Here is a 17,819-nt window from a genome sequence, read left to right as displayed (position 1 = left end):
AGTACTAATATCAGTGTATTCATATTGTCGAAGGGGTTGTATAAAAATAAAATCTCCACAATGATAAACTGTAATATATATATATATAGACATTTGGCAACAACCAGACATGTAAAGACTCTGACTTTAACCAAAACCTGCATCGGTGCAGTACATATAAAAAAACAGAGAGAAGAATAAGGTGGAAAGGATTGGGGGTAGAGTCTATCACAATCCAATTGGGCAAAAGTTGAAATTTGTTATGTTGTCACAACGATAGCAGAGCTGGAAATAGTGTGTATCTGTGAGCTTCCTCTGGTTTAATATTGATGACACCATAGGGATCAAAAGCATGATGGTCCAAAGCCGCTGTACACATAGTTCAATGGTGGAGGACTGTTTGAGCAGTGCTGTTGAGACTTAAGACAGAGATTGAGTAGTCTGTCTGTCTGACAATTAAACGTTCTGATTGTAGAAGTGAGGTGCTTTCCTTTCAGACCCTGCTCTTGATGCTATCGGAGCAATATATCAACACTCCGTCAGTAGCGCTAAATGATCATTCATAACAGGCCAGCACGCCATGATTCTCAGTCTGGTTCTCTATGAGGAATGGAGTGTGTGAGTTCCAAGTGCTGCCATTCATACTTTTTGATGGCCCAATCCTTCCTTCCAGTCCACTCAGATGAGGAGAAATGAAAAAGATTGACAGTTAATTGATAGAGACAGATGGAGTGATCCAAGAAGGGTGGAAGACAGCAACCGTCCGACCCGGTCTCTCTGTTTCACAGGTCATGTGTGACTGTCTCTTTCCAGTTTGTGACACACACCTTTGAGTCCTTAGACCACGTTGACCAATTAACCCAGATAATCAAAACTGGCCGTGGTCCACTTCATCCAACCAGGAAGCCGGGCTCGCTGGGAAGTCTGGGTAGCCCCCACTGCTGCCAGTAGACAGATCCGAGCTGGGGCCGTTAGCGCCACCCAACACTCCTCTCATGCCTGGGTTCAGCCCGGGGGCCCCGCCTTGGGTCATGATGGACAGGCCGGAGTCAGGGTAGACCAGGCTGGAGATGGGGGGCTGGTGCCTGGGCAGGGCCTGAAGCGAGCCTGGAGACTGGGGTAGGCCGTAGGGGCTGCTGGAGCGGATGTTGTGGTACTGGTCCTGGGACTGGAGGACTCCATGCTCTAGGGGGAAGGGGCCGTGGCTGCTCTCCTGGCGGCCCCCCATGGCCAGGGACGACTCGCTCAGGCCACTGTAGATTCCGTTGGAGTGGCTGAGCTCCGACATGGGTGGCTCATCTGGAACATAAGGGAGGACACTTAGTCAGGGTGTGGCATTATGGAAGTGCTTATTCCATTTCCTGCTAATATTAGTTTGATTCTGGTCAACAATTTCCCTCAATGGAATTATTTGGGTAAATATAGGTTTCATTCAAATTTGAATGGGAATAAATCAAAATGTGTGGTTTAGAAATTGGCTATGTCCATTTCCCCCATGCACTTTAGGGGATAATAAATAATTTCAAGAAGACATTTGTAATATAATTGTGATAATAACATTTCTCATAATTCCTCAAATAGGAGCTTAAAGGCTGCCGTCTGTATCCCTTTCACTTTGGTTAGATTCCTGTGAATACATCATCTCAGATGTCTGTCTGTTTGTTTTCCCATCATACCTGTAAAGGAGACCTCAGCGTCACTGTCCATGCCCTCCTCCTGGATACTGTCCTTGTCTGATTTTGAACTGCCTCGCGACCTCTTCATGTTGCGGAAGTACTGTCCCCACCTCTGTCTGCCTGCATCCTTCTTCAGCCTCTTCTCTTTTGCTCGCCTGTTCTGAAACCAGACCTGGAGGACAAAGGAGGTGTTTGGTACATAGGTTTTGTTTTATTTATTTGAGGTATATAATTGGGAAGTTTCCTGTTGAAGGCAGATCCTCCAATAAGCCTTCTCCTACAATACACTTGTGAGTGAAGTGAAATAGATTTCTTAAAATTAGAAATATATAATTTAGTGTTACATTTACAGAAGAGTAGGCTATACACAAGTAGTCCGTTTTATAAAATAAATGTTGTTTCTTTTGAACTGCATTTTTCGTTCATAGACTATAGGACATATCAGTTCTGATGCCAAATTCCAATCTACTTACTGGACCGTTCCGGACATCATTTTTCTTGACTCTTTCTTCAGTGAAACTGCTATGCTTTTAAGTGGTCAGGTACAGCACATTAACATTAAAACAAAATTAATTTTCAAGGACTGTCTGGGAAGCAGGTCGCCTCTTTGTCGCAGAACACTAATGTTGGGACCAACATGCCCTGAGATTTATCACGCTAATTAACTTTGCGATAGCTACAAGTTGTCCTTAACCCTGGGAGCAGACAGGTCGCATGTTACCTTCTCACTGGGATCTACTAACCCGGAGGTGATTCTAATTATTCACATTTCACTATGGCCACGTTCTAAATTTTAGCTGTAAACTTGTGTGATACAATTTGAAAACATTTGTATTTTATTTTTAAGAGACACTTATGATTGATGAACCATTCAATGTTAGCACATATTTTGTTGTTTACAATCCACATCATGCAAAGCCTAATTTAATTCAACCAGGTAAAAATGTTCCTCCTTTCTCTCCTACATATAGGCAAGGCCTATATTCATTAGTGATATGCAGCCGAAGTGAACCCTCTTAACCCCCATTTCCCCTTCCGTGAATAATGAAGCGCGATAGTGGCTTCCGCGTACCTACTTTAAGTGTCCTTGCAAATAAACAATATATATGACTATAGTCAACCACAGTAGGGATCTTTCACGGACAGACAATATGCGAAGCTCTCTCTTAGCATTGTTAACGAGCTTGCGCTTACAGTTCTGACTTTCAAGTGTGTGGACTTCATTTTAATCCATCTTATCGTAAATTCTAACCATTCAAACCCGCTGGGAGGCCATTTCAAGCAGTATTTCAATGGAATCCCATGCATGTCCTGAAATAATAATAAAATAAGGACGCTAATGAAATGGTCTATAGTGGAGGGGAATGGATAGTTACCTGAACAACACGCATATCTAGGCCGGTTTCTGACGATAGCTGTTCTCGGACGTGGCGGGCAGGTTTTGGAGAGTTGTTGTAAGCGTTTTTCAGGGTCTCGAGCTGTTTGGCGGTGATAGTCGTTCGTGGCCTTTTCGCTGTTGAGTCTGCCTCTGAAAATAAAAGACACACATTGTAAGCCAGACCTTACACAAACATGTACCCCATTAGGCCTACTTTATGCTAAAAGACTTAACCTTAGATTCCAAGGGTAAATAGGCTGTTTATAGATATTCAGGTTCAGCCATTGAAAAGTGCAAGTGACATACCAGAACTGAAAAAAAAATATTGTAGAAAACAATGGGAAGACAAGTAAACTTCATAACTTCATTTTCTGACTTATTACTTTCAATAAGCCTAATTAAACCCAGATAAATACTAACTCTTAAACCAAAAGCCTACGAACAAAAACATATGCCAGACCATCCTACAAGTGGGCAAATACCGAAGTAATGAGGCCCTCTCATTAACCAAATAAACGTGTGTGGTTTTCCATGAAAACTCATCTTAACTCAATGGGTAAATCAGTGGTTGGTTTAGTCAGTAAATTCACACAAACAGATGAGGAAGAGAACTTGAGTAACACGAACTATTCACAAAGAAAATTTTGGCCTACCCTTGCTGGATTTCGTTGTGTTAAAACAGATTCTCTGAGGTCAGTTGTACTCAATTTAGCATGCAATAAATAAGTATTTTTATTAAAAAAGTATTAATTTCAAATTCAGTGGAAGAAAAAAAATCTAGTTGTAAACTTCATTTTGTTTTCCCAAAAATACGTTTGTGGTAGAAAACATGCCCATTTTGGTCATTGCATTTGACATTTCATTCCAATTTCAATTATTTTACTTGAAATATGAGGCCTTATTGTAGCCTATGAGATAGTTTAGCAAAACATGGTCACCAGCGCTTTAAACACCTTTGAAACAAACCTCCTAAATAGTCTGTTGTGCAGATGAGGCTGAATATAATCTTCTTAGTCACTGTCGGTCTGCTAATAAAATAAAACAGAAAGAACTACGTTTTCTCTATTTACTGCAATTGGATAGGCTGTATCCATATTGCTATCGATTGGGATGCGGGATACGACGCAATCAGCGCAGGTGGGTCAAGTGTTTATGGGTGACCTCATAGTCTTGTAGATCAAGTTCACAGCTCCAAGCAGTTGCTCAATAAAAGGTCAATGGATCAAATAAGTAAAACATTACATAACTTATTTGGTGATGCGTGCGTGATAGCCTATAATAGGTTAAATCCTTTTTCACGTTATTTAGCAGACATAAATGAAGATGTGGGCATTGTAGGATATACACATTCTTTGATATGGCTGAAATATCAACGACAGTGGATACATGCGTAATTCCGCGTTAGAGTCTAGGCACTCTGATCTTGGGGACCCTAATTAGGTGTGATAAAGGTATGTTCAGGTATACCGTGACCTCTCACCTCTCTGTTTGGCGGTTTCGTAGTCAGCCTTGCACACGAGTCTGCTGTCTTCCATCAAGTAATACTCGTCACCTGTCGCGAGCTGCCTTTTGCACACGATGCACGCGAAGCAGTGCAGGTGGTACACGAAATCCTGCGCTCTCCTCACCACTTGCGTCGGCGGAATACCTTGCTGACACGCGGCGCATTTGGTCCCAAATCTCCTTTTAGGAAATAAGAAGGTTATCATCAATACATTGACAATTGAGTGTTTCATCACATTCACAACCTCAAAATAAGATGCAGACCGTGTGATTCTATCGAATAATTAGGCTTGGTTTACATTAAATATTAGGCTACACACCTGACATATTTTCAATAATTTGTCTTTCATTAAAGAATATATATTTCATGGCGTATTTCTTGCACCCACTTAAAAAAGTCTTCTTTGCAGTAGACTCTATCTTCCCGGCTGAAGCACTTGTCCGCTAGTTGGGATTGGCAGTCGCTGCATTTCAGGCACTTGCTGTGCCAATGACGGTCCAGCACTTTGAGGATGAAGCGGTCCACGATGTGTTGATTACAGCCCGCGCATACAGGAATCTCTGAAGGGGAGAAGACAGGATGACCATGAAGCCATCTTGAATTAAAACACTGCTTAAGAGATCATTTAGCATTTGGTGGTCAAATAGTTTACGACTCAAAAATAGCTAAGCCTATTCATACTATTGTCAAATGTAGACATTTGTTAATGCATTTTATTTAGAATATACTTACTTATGATAATATCTAAATAAAGACACTAATTCGATACAAATAATTTAAATGTTTTGTTGTTGATAAATTATACTTAATATTCTGAGATCCGTGACAAATTACTCTAATTCAATTAATTACATCTGAGTAATGAATTACTAAACCTAATTGTAATAACGTAGTAGTCTAATGATATGCCATGCCCTCACAACGAAACACTCAATAGGCCTACATTATTTTAAATTGCTTAATTGAAAACAAATGTGTACTGGTAAAATAATACATGAAAGTGATCTTAGACCTATTCACATTGCTGCAAAATTGAAAACACATTCATATATTTTTTTAAATTGGCCTATTTTTTCCACGTTAAGCACACATTTACATGACTTGTTTTATAGTTTACACTACTGAAACTTCACATGTATACATTTGCATCAAAAGGGGTGAGTCAATAGAAACTAATGGGAAAATCCCAATGCAGTCTATTTCAGGGCAAATATGAGACCGTTTTGTCACTGATCTAGTATCTATGCTATTGTATATGTTTTATTTTCATCGGTAGCCTATATATTGTCACATAGTTGAGAATTGAAGAGTTTCATTACAAAACGCTCTATATCCATTTTCAGAAATGTTGGTAAATTAGCTTTTATTATTTAAAGAAATTATGAAAGAGATTGGTGTGTTTTTTCACTATCTAATCATGGCATGGAGGTTGTTCAATGACAGACATGTTTTTGTTTCAAATCTATTACTTGATGGTTTAACAATTTCAGAGACAAATAATCATGCTTTTTTTTGCAAAATGCTATATATCCGCCTCATGCTCAGAGAAATGAGTAGTAGTGTTAGATTTTACACAGTCAAATGTAACAAATACCTACATTTTTAATAAAGAAATGTACAAATGATACATTTGTGACATCAATATTGAATATATTTTTTAATTCAATACAGTAATATGTGATCTGTACGTTAAACATTTACATTTGACATTTTTGTCATTTAGCAGATGCTATTATCCAGAGCACGTAGATTCATCTTGAGATAGCTAGGTGAGACAACCGCATACCACAGTCAAATATGCAGGATACGAACATTCCATTCCAGCTAAACAATGGATATATATCGTTTTTCAAAAAATACATTTGCATACACATCTAAACTCTGAATAACACATCGTAGAACAGTATTATTATACATATACATGAAGATGAAGGGACCCATAAGCAATTATTTCTGATGAAAAAACACATATTTGATAAACTGGTGGATATAGCGTTTTGGAAATAAACTCTTCAACTGTTATCTATTCAATAAAAAATATGTAGGCCTAATACAATAATCCGGTTGAATGAAAAGCATAAATGCATTGCCAATGTCACATGTGCTAACTGAGAAACTATCACCAAAAGGCACATTTCGAAGTGGATTTAAGTTGACGAAGGTGTTGTGGACTCATTATTGATGTATAAATGTAGGGACACAATTATTTCAGCAGTATCAGATGTAAGTAAATACACTATGCTGTCTATAAATTACAGCCATTCATTTGTTTTTGTCATCATCGCCATCATCATCATTTTTTTCATAACCCAGAAATGACAGTAAACGCCAATGGTTATTTTGTTCCTCCCATGATTATTGAAACCTGGCAACATACGTTACCCTTTTCCACGTGTGGGTGACAGATGTACAGCAATACAAAAGGACACACACAGCTGAAATCCAACTAGTAAAGCCATCTCACTGAGCACTGACGTAAATTCAGTTGGTTCAACGTAATTTAATGGAAATTACGTGAAAACAACGTTAATTCAACCAGTGTGTGCCCAGTGGAAGAGCATCGAATACCTATTGGCTGATTGAGTTATTATGGGTTTGATCTGTTGAGTTAATGAAGAAGACATCAAAAAGTACCCTCTTACTATCACTCCTCAAAAAAAGCGCATGCCATGAAACAAACACTCTTACTTTGCATGGTAACCCACTGATCCAAGTCCAGACCAGAAACGACAGTGGATCCCGGAAAACTCTCTCTCTCTAATCCTTTCCCTCTCTATCTCTCCCTGTTTCCCTTCTTGCGATCATGGGCTATTCTATTCATATCCCTCTGTTTGAGGTTACAACAGGCGCATGGGTCCCTCTCTCTTTAAAACACTGGTCCATTTGTTCCCACTAAAGAATCACTAGGGATAATAAAAAGGAAAGAAAAAAAACAAGCCCTCTGTAGCGACACTGGTCAAATCCCCTTCTGTATGCTCAGCCGCCCAATCAACGCTGGCCCAAAGGCTGCTCATGAGGTTTTACTTTACATCCGGTTTCCAAATCACGTAGAAGCAGGCCCGCTTCACAGAGTGGGGAAGGATGGTTTCGTTAATGTAAACGAGACCACAGCTAAATTTGATCCACCGTTCGCACACTGAATATGTTGGCAATATTCCCGCATTCGATTAGCAAAACACCATCCAAGCCTTTCCCATCAAACATGTTTTACGCATGAAATTACGCTGAAAATGCACACTTGCAGACAGTGGATCAGGTGAAATGTGTTTTGATGTCAGATTTAGCATGAGTCACAAAGCTAAATGCTACACGTTGTGTGTTAAGTAGGCCTATTTACATGGTTTTATTGACCATTTAGGCATGCTGATGATACCATGCAAATGATCACATTGACACATAATTAATAGAAATTGTTTTAGGTAGGCCTATAAGCTGCAAGAAGCCTATTTGCTCTAGAATTAGCATAAGCAATAAGACACGGCAGGATATGTAGGAATGATGAACCCGGCCTTCCATATGGCCAAATGTGATTACAGCTCGTGTCTTCATCAAGTTCAGGATTAGCTCTAACTCATATAATTAACTGAACATCAATAGACATAATATGACAATTTACAGGCCATTGAACTTTTGGGAATAAGCATGGCCTTCGTCAAGACAACACAATGCACGAAATGAAAATGGCCCTCTTTCAGCAAAGAATGTCATTACAACTCACAACAAGCAACTTATTATTAAACTATCAACAAACGCTTGTCGAGTGAAATTGCATCACTGGCAACTTAAATACGTTTTGAGATGTTATCACTCGGCTTTATTATTTATTCAAAAGTTCAAGCACTTCGTGTTTCATCCGTCTAAGGAATCGCATTCCTATTGTTCGTTTGTGAGCAATTTATGAAAAATTAATGGACAATTTTTTTTCTGCCAAGAGCAAGCAATGCACAACAGCGAGGGAGCCACGTCATGAACAGGTGCATCAAATTCATTATTAATTCAATAGATTCTGTAAAACTAGAATACGCTGCCTTGTCTCACGCAACAATCAAAGGTGTCTTGCTTACCAATAATATAACCTGTAGCCTATATGTCTGCCCATGAAAGCCAATTCAATCCCTAGAAATTGCAGTAATATTTATAAAACTCTCGTTAACAGGTTAACCTCGTATACATATTTGTCACATAATGCACATATATGGGCCCTTTGTTACATAGACATAGTTGGTACAATCTAAACGCAAACATATCTTTAAGCATTTAAGACAATAATGTTCTGATATTTTGTAAAATATCAGACACGTTTTTAAAGTTCAGGTAGGCCTCCGCACTACAGCAAACAAAGAAAGTAGGAGGGATGCTTGACAACAAAAGGTCTTTAATATCTTTAACCCATATGCAATGAATAGAGAAATTGCAACCCGATTAAAACTGTGCGTCCAAATGTAAAAACTTGTTTTGTGGTGTTCAGGAGCAAAAAGATAAGACATATGCCTATGTCATTTCATAGATTCACCGTTTTTAGCCTTAATCCTTCGTCATACAGATTTAGCCCTAATCCATTGTAATACAGGCGACAGGAGCTAAAAGTAGAAAAAAATTAAAGGGATGTAACCACTGTTTCGGCTAACCACTGACTAGTCTAAAAGATATGTTGCATGGAGCGAATTGTGCATGCAAGAATAATGTTAATTTTGTACATATGCATGTAAGAAAAATAATAATTTAATTGCAGTTACTATACAAATATTCAGAAATGTAAAATAGGGAAGTATAACGATCGAAATATTCGAATAACTTTATATTTTGTATTCATCATACCGTACGCGTTATAGAAATAAGCTTGTGCGATACATGAAGGTGTTGGAACGAAATAAAACAACATCCCTTATTCTGAGTTGTATAAACAGCGACAACAAATGATTGATTAAATATCTAGGCCTAACCATTGTAATGTGCAAACCAAAGGCAGATTCGATTAAACACAAATCCCACTGGGCACAGACGTCAATTCAACGTCTATTCCACCCTGGTTCAACGTCATTTAATTGAAATGACGTGAAAACAACGTTGATTCAACCAGTATGTGTCCAATGGGATGGAATCATATGTGGTGCCCTGTTGAATACCTTTCCGTAGTTCTTCGCTCTGGGCTAGCATGGCAAACAGAATCTCCGTGTTATTCGGTGCTCCTTTTGGAGAATTCCGTTCATTATGTCTATCCATTGCTCATGATCTCCTCACACGATAACGAAAAACTAATGTATTTCGCTCACATTGGGATTTTATGCAGTATATCAGGAATGCATGCGCTCGAGTTTGCTTTATCATACAGTGTGTTGTCCGCTGTGGAGGATTACGCAACGCAGTTACCCTAGCGACTGGCCTGTTAAAGCAGGGAGATAGCTGATCATCACCTAGCAGCAACTTGGAAAGGTGTGCGGGTACCAAGTACCCGTCGGAAGAAAAAATTAACTTCATGGCGCAAGATGTCATTTGACTACGGTTTCGACCATGTTGCTGTGTTAAATTGGTGCATGTAGGCTATGCCATTTTAAATATCATTTTATTGCACGAAGCTCTTACTTGACCATTAGGCTATAGCTGGTTCACTTATATATTTTTTTTGCATGATCTTATGAACATATATTTTCACAGCACGAGTAGTAGGTCTAAGAGGCTTTAATTGGAACTTTGCAAAGGCCTTTACGCACGTTTCTCTAAGACCGTGTGTAGGCCTATTTCAAATCAAATCACGGCCATAAAATAGGGCAGGCTACACACATGATCAAATGCAAACGAAAATGGAGCCTGGCACATATTTTAATTTATTTAGCCATGAAACTGTTCTGTTCCAAGTGACATTAGGCCTACGTATGTACCATTACAAATATTTGTCTGTAATAGATACGCAAAACGAGGTCTGCTTTGAGACCAAAGATTAAAATAGGCCTATACATATTTTCAAAGTAGGTAGCCTATTAAAAAAATCATTTTGGCCGTGATTATTGAATTTCTGTAGTTGATGTGTAGTTGACAAGGCAGAATGCACCTCTAATATTTGTACAGCCTTCCATCCTAAACATAATGTAGGCCTAATTGTAGTATAGTTTTCAATATGTTTCATTCGTTTTTTCCCCTTTCTAAAATGCACATAAATAGAACGACATTTCAGGTTACTTGACCGCTATTTAGTAAAATATTGCCACACTGAAATCTGTTTTTACTAGCCTACAGCTGTAGCCTACAGTAATTGCATCATATTTAAGACAAAAGTTTTATATTGGATATAATTGCAATTTTCTATCAACGTAAATGTGTTTTCTAGGCTTATCCTCTCATTTAATCGAATATTTGGAGGCATATGTCTCATGAACCTATTATTAGCCACATTGGAGCATAATATGATACCCATTTCTTCATATAATAACGGGATTAAACGTACACTTTTCATTTGAAAAATCTGGATCAGACGAAAATATTCCTTTACCAAAGTTAATGTTATATTTCAATGGTTTAATTTAATTAGAAGTAATATTTGATATTTGGGATGTTTCTGATATTATATCAGCCATCCCACTCATGGTATCTTATCAACTCAAAAGCAAAAGAGAAAATCTTCCCAAAATGTTATCGTATTGATGGGGTCACGGTAGATAACAATACAATAACAATACAATTAGTTTAAAAATAATATAAACCTGGCTGGCGAATGACACACACACACACACACACACACACACACACACACACACACACACACACACACACACACACACACACACACACACACACACACAGAGCAACACAAACACCATATCTTAGGCCTATAGCCTATGCTGACTTCACAAAGACAGCTGTTTACTTAGGGAAGAGATTGGCCGTTCAATAACATGTTGATCGAAGCAACACTCGAATGCATTTTATTGACACTGATCTCAGCCGCAAAAGGGCGCCTTGGGAAATCACGACTAGTGCCATGGCCGCGTGGACCCCTGATGAATCTAAAATCAATGCCCCATTTGCCTGTATTTTCAGAGTATATGAAACACATTTGGTGAAAGGTGTGGGATGCTTCAGTGCTCCCTCTTACTTGTCAGCTTTATAATATTTTGTATCTCCTATTGATCGCTCACTTTTGAGGGGCTAGACGACAGTAATTGCGTAGCATGAGCGATGCTCTACATCAAAAAAATAGTCCGTGAGAAAGGGGCAGTCATGGCCAAGTGTTTTCGTAAACATATGATTGTTGCTTTTATTTCTAAAACCATTGCTAATCTATTGATTTTGATTTGTTAATGCAATAACCCACACATAAGCCTTATTCGTTTCCCCCTATTACGCACGGTAAAACAAGATATTTGGTGGCATACACCTCCTTTATTTTATTCCTAATTTACAAACAGGAAGTAGGTACCGCACATGTCGAAGGGAACCTGACACTTGTTGAGCATTTTGCCCAGGCTGATGACTAGGGAGGGCGGGGGGCGGCCTGTGTGCAGCCGGGCTGTTGCATTGTCGCGTTACACAGGCACTGCAAACGCGCTCTGGTGGTCTCGTGGTCTCCAGTGACAGCCATGAGCGATGGTGTACAATGACAGCACGCGCATAACATCTGTTGATATGATTCCCAACAATACAGCTCATTACGTATTCATGACGTCTCTCGCTGGCAGGGAAACAGAAACAAAATATTTAATATCCAACCTCGAAACAGTATGAATACTCAGTGAAATGTTGTTAAAATGGATAGTGGACACATTGCCATGCGCCAATATGATGAAATCCATTCGATGTGTGTAGCCGAGCAATTTATCTATTTTCACAACTTCTCGCGTCTCGAAAGGGAAAGCACTAGCCTACTGTACCACTTCTTTCAGCATATAGGTCTAATAATGATTTGTTAAACTCTTATTTGAGAAGTTTAACTGATGATGATAGGATGTGCTGTGAGATACAATGGGCTATTTCATGCCTGTTTGAATCCTGTCAATAAAACTTTGAGCTGCAGGCGGAGCCCCCGCTGTGCTGATTTGTTGTGTAGGCTAACTAGATATTTCGTAGCTAATTAAAACCCATTAACAGATCACAGGTGACTAAACCGCCTCAAATAGACACACCAGTAGCCTGCATTTCCACATTAAGTTGTATAAAAGCTCGATCATAAGTGCAAAAGACTCCAAACAAGAAAGCCGACTGCTTACCTTGACCTGCGCTGTGTCGGGAGAAATTCCCGGGATTTTGACAACTCGATCCAGGATGTTCTAGCAACATTCTGAGCAGTGATGCTTTTCAGCTCAGATGAACATAAAGTCAATGGGCGGTTGAGTGAGATATACAGAGGAAAGGAAAGCAAGAAGGGCGACTGCTGAGCTTAATGATAAGAGCTTATTAGGAAAAAACAAAAACGCAAGATCCTATTTGTTTATCCTTTGAGAGTCACAAAAATAACGCGATTGACGTTTATAAAAGTACATTTTTCTAAGAGGCTAAAGTAGTATATGCCTGTCGACCTTGTCTCTCTTCGTCGGTCCCCGTGCAAGGAAACTTAAAAATGCAGCAACTTGCTGTTTGAGTCCGTGTGTTGGTCGAGAGGAGGTAGAGAGAGGGGTGGGGTGGGTGGCCATTACCAGCGTCAGCTGACCTCACGATTGGACCAGTGTTCGTTTTTAGAACAACAAAAGTACAGCTCGAGTCGAGATGCCGAGCGTCGCGCGTGGAGAAATATGCACTGTCCACGGTGCTGAAAAGGGGAGTTTCTGTATGTGAGCGAGTCCGGAGGCGTGTGTAGTGTATGCCCCCCCTCCCACACACACACTCCGCTGTTCAACACACCTCCTTCTCCTCCCTTCGCTCCTTATACATCTAGAGGTACACGTGTCCTTCTTTCATCCTGCAAAATAGGGCAATTGGCGATTCTTCGATACATTGTTGTCATGAGTTTTCATTCTCGTGCCCCTCTTTAATTCGGCCAAGAATATACCGTAGCCTAACAACAGAGACAAGTGGACGGAGCGTCGTTGTTCCATTTTGCTGTTGTGTTTTTATTCAGAATGGCCATACTATCTGTGGCGAGCTACCAGCATGCATTTTCCTTATTTACTGTATGACCTAAAGAAGATGCCAATGGTATTCGAACACTTGTTAGCAAATGTAGATTTTTTGGCAAGGGCATTTCGTTGCAATCTGATTGTAATGTAGCCTACAGGTCTACATTTTTGTTTTTAGGAGTTCTACAAAATTTCTGAAACATTGTTGGCTACTATAACCAACATATCGGATATCCTGCAATTGTATTTATATTCGAACCTAATAGCAAATTTCAATAACAATTCTAACCAATTTCAATAATGACAAAAACATGTGGGATGTATATTTTGGAATATAGGCTACACGCCTAATAACAATGACTATTGCAACAACAAACAGTAAATACAAACATGCATTTACTTAATATATAGCCTTGATTAAAATACTTGATTAAAAATATTATTATTTTTTGAATAATTTGATGATTCTTTCTTTCTCAGACTCACTGTAACAGTTCATCTGACATAGTGATGACGTCGTCCTACAGCTTTGATTTGATTTCAGCTGCATAGCAGGCTTACTCGCCAGCAGATCTGAGCCAATTACGTCATTACTTCATTCATTATTTTTTCTACAGGGCAATTATAAACGTAAAAACATCACATAATATTCTAAGCCTCCCTTTCACCCAATGTCATAATGTCTATCTAACTATCCATCCATCCATCCATCCATCCATCCATCCATCCATCCTGTAAGCCTGGCTGTAAATATTTATATATATATTTTTACTGTATATCCATTTTTCTATAGGTTAATGGATGGATGGAACAGGTTTTTGTGTTCTACAGTAATCCCCAGTCAACAAATCAGCCTGACCTCTTTATGCAGATGAAAGAAAAACGGCAGTGAATCTGGAAGGAGCCATACACTAACTAGGATCCTATATATAACGTTGCCTCAAAGGAACTTATAGGAAAACAGCATATTAAAAGAAAGGAACCTTTATGCCATACAGACTGTTTTTCTTCTCTTTTTCTCTGCCTGCCTGTTAGATACTTGAATGTGTTTTTCCCTGGGTTTTTCCACTAGGCCTACTGTGGGGTCAAATGTGAAGTTCGAATGAAGCAATAATCGGCTGTATAAAACCAGGATAAAACCATACCCTATTTCTGACACTGCTCCTCCAAGGACCATATCCCGACCAAGGTCTTTGTAGCAATGCATCGCTGCTGGAGGGAAGTATGCATAAACAGAAGAGTACTATGTAGCCGGCTGAATGATGCTGCTGCTGATGAATATAACAATGTAATAATAAAAAAATAAAAAAGTAACAACAATAATAATAATAATAAAGGTTCTAGTTTTCATAATCATGAAATTATCTTTTAATCATAGTCTTTGTGCAGTGTGTACAGTATAACCACGATCTACTCTTTATTTCTGTAAGGTTGCATATAATGTTAGACCACTCTATAGTTTTCTGTTGTAAAAGTAGAAAAACACTGCCAGCAGTCTTGGTCATGGAGATCTTCCTTGGACATAAAGCCCCAGACGTGATTTCATTAAAGGGACCACCTTAAAAAGGCTGATGCTTTTATTCCACCACTCTCTGTGCACTGGGAAGCATCATTACAGGAGATTGGTAAAGTGTTAATGCACCTGGGGCCCACTTGAGAGAGTGTCCACAATCAGATTTGAAGGGTTCTCCACAAAAGGCTCCAGCGTTTACACCCCTATGTACACCTGCCCTCAAAGCCTAAAGGTCCGGCCTCGCTTTCTGTCGGAGAATACATGGAAGATATGGAGACATGACACATGCCCTTCTTCTGAAAGGTGAGAGTCTCTTAAAGCACTCTCTCATCTCCCATCTCAGTGTTTTTGTGATGTTTCTCAAACAGATAAATCCTCTGTATCACCCTTGAGTACAGTAGAGCCAATTGGTTTTGGAGAGTTCGCATTAATGTAGCTTATGTGTGTTGCTAAATATTGCTTGCGTGAATAACTTGAGCAGGGAGAAAAGTTGAATACATTCTGCCAATCTTCCTTTCTCACCCTGTCAGTACCAAGCAGTGAACTTCTTTGGATATGCAACTGGCATATTACGGCATGGTAATATTGAATTTTTGGCTCACTCAAACTTGATATATAACGCAATATACAGTATAGTAACAAAGTCTAAGTGATGGGGAAAATGTCACATTCAGCCAACTGGACTTGCAAAGGCACAAACATGTTAAAAGCATGTACAAATGTTAACATAACACAACATTTCTGCTCTTGACTTTGCAATGATTACTATTACCACAGGAGCTCCAAAGGTCAATCTTGTAGATGCAGCTAGAGAGTAAAAATAAAGTAAAAATAACCTTGCTGGTATCAGCAGAAAAAGTTTAGCTCTAAATAAGAGCACTATTTTTTCAGGTCCAGCAAGTGTATTTTGTGAGTCAGCTTAACAGAGCTATATTGGCAGTCGGGTCCACACACAGTGTCACTAAACGCCTGATGTCAGACTATAGAGTGAATCATCAGTGGAAAAGATAGTCCATTTCACAGCTGCAACACTTTCTAGGGAGACAGTATATTGTATTGCCATGCATCCTGCTTCCCATATGGGGGAATATTGGCCTCTCTCCATGTTGCCAGGTTGGCGTTTTTTAGCCAAGAAAGGGCTTTCTGTGATGTCACAGCATCCATTACCTACAGAGGCAAAGTTCTGTGAAGAAATGTTCCCATCTGAGCAGGTTGAAGTTGTAAAATCAGGAAGTCACATAAAACTCAGTGGAAACGTCAAGTCAGTGCATCTAAACTGGAAGCAAGGAATTTGTGTTTGTGTGTGTAAGTTTGTGTATGTGTAGGCCAGTATGTATCTATGCGTTCTCTGCCCATGTGTGTGTCCATCACCACATATTTACAAGTGTGTCCTCTCATGCATGTTAGTGTATTTGAATATGTGTGCACATGCTGCGCTTGTATAACTGCCCATGCACAGCTGAGTTTGGGGGAGCTCACCCCCGCCGCTTGGCTCGGCGCACCCATGCCACCCCTCTGACACCAGGTCTTCATTGTGTGCCTGTCGTGATCAATCATGTCCTCCAATGACTGACCTTGTGCGCGAGGGAGGGCACCAATCACACGCCTCATTACCCTGGCTTGGTTACTCCGAGCCCTAGTGGTCCCAGGACACTCAGCCTGTTGAGCCTGGTGTATGAGGCGTCAGGCCTTCACAGAAAGAGAGGGAATAGAAAGATGACTGGTGCTCATAGGCGTATACTGGGCTTTGGTCTCATAGACTGCTGAAAGGAAGGAAGAGAAACAACACTGACGTGATATATGATGGACTATAGTTTTTGTTGTAGTGTTGGAGGGAATATGTAAAAGAGTTGTTGGGATGACATGGGGAGGCTCACGAACAGCATCCAGATCTAGACTGGTCTGAAACTGCTGCTGTTGTCTGATAAGAGAGGTGACCCAGGGTAAGGCTGGGAAGGGGTTAATTTAGGCTGTGAAGGGGTTAACTTAGGACAGAGGATTTTAGGCTTAAGGACACTACCTTCCTAAATATCTGGACTTGCTAAACCAGTGTCAAGCCAAAAACGATCACTGCTCAAATCTTAATAGTGAAAATGTTACATCATGGTGTAACAGTCAGTCAGCATAACACTTAATAACTAGACAGAGAATTATCATAACAGATTCTATCACAATCTACAATAAGTTAGCATAGTAGCAAGTGGGTGCTAGAAACCCCTAGCTTTAACCAAAGCAAAAAGCTCTCATTGTTTTGAAATGCCTCCATCTGTCAGGTTTCACTGGCCGGCAACAGTCATGGCTCCCCCAGCAGCTGGCGAAACTGCCCAACCGCTTTTCCGCTTGGCCCTCTGAGTAAACGCCTCGCTCACTCCGGTCGGCCCACACCGCTACGCTAACTGTCCCCCAGCTACTGTCAGTCAGGGGGTCAGCCGGCCAGAGAGGGGGAGAGTGGAGGAGAGGGATTGGAGGGGACGAGTGACACCATTGAGCCCTTTGTTACTCATCCCTGGGTAGGGACAGGATGAAGGGGGGAGTGGAGGGACTAACTGCCTGGTTAATATTTTGGGATTAAGAGAAAAATTGCTGATATATTTTCATATAAGTGAAAAGTTGTAGAACCGTCATTACTACAGTAGAACCGTCAATACTACAGTAGAACCGTCAATACTACAGTACCTTAACAATGCCAACTACAGCTTCAACAACAATGAAAATATTGTAT

The 17,819-nt window shown here is 39.9% G+C and overlaps 1 protein-coding gene across 1 annotated transcript; it reads right to left on the bottom strand.

Annotated features, from left to right (window-relative positions):
* Positions 1 to 847: 847 nt before the first annotated feature.
* Positions 848 to 12,808, bottom strand: LOC120021819 (LIM/homeobox protein Lhx3-like). The gene is made up of 6 exons (XM_038965669.1): positions 12,739 to 12,808; positions 4,926 to 5,097; positions 4,514 to 4,716; positions 3,032 to 3,183; positions 1,656 to 1,827; positions 848 to 1,278 (listed from the first exon to the last, which is right to left on the bottom strand). Exons 1-6 carry the CDS (start codon positions 12,806 to 12,808, stop codon positions 848 to 850), a joined length of 1,200 nt encoding a protein of 399 aa, XP_038821597.1.
* Between the last annotated feature and the right edge of the window lie 5,011 nt (positions 12,809 to 17,819).

The sequence above is a fragment of the Salvelinus namaycush genome, chromosome 26 (assembly GCF_016432855.1).
Source record: "Salvelinus namaycush isolate Seneca chromosome 26, SaNama_1.0, whole genome shotgun sequence".
Taxonomy (NCBI): domain Eukaryota; kingdom Metazoa; phylum Chordata; class Actinopteri; order Salmoniformes; family Salmonidae; genus Salvelinus; species Salvelinus namaycush.
The sequence above is the reverse complement of the archived record's forward strand: the minus strand, read 5'-3'. Positions and strand labels throughout refer to the sequence as shown.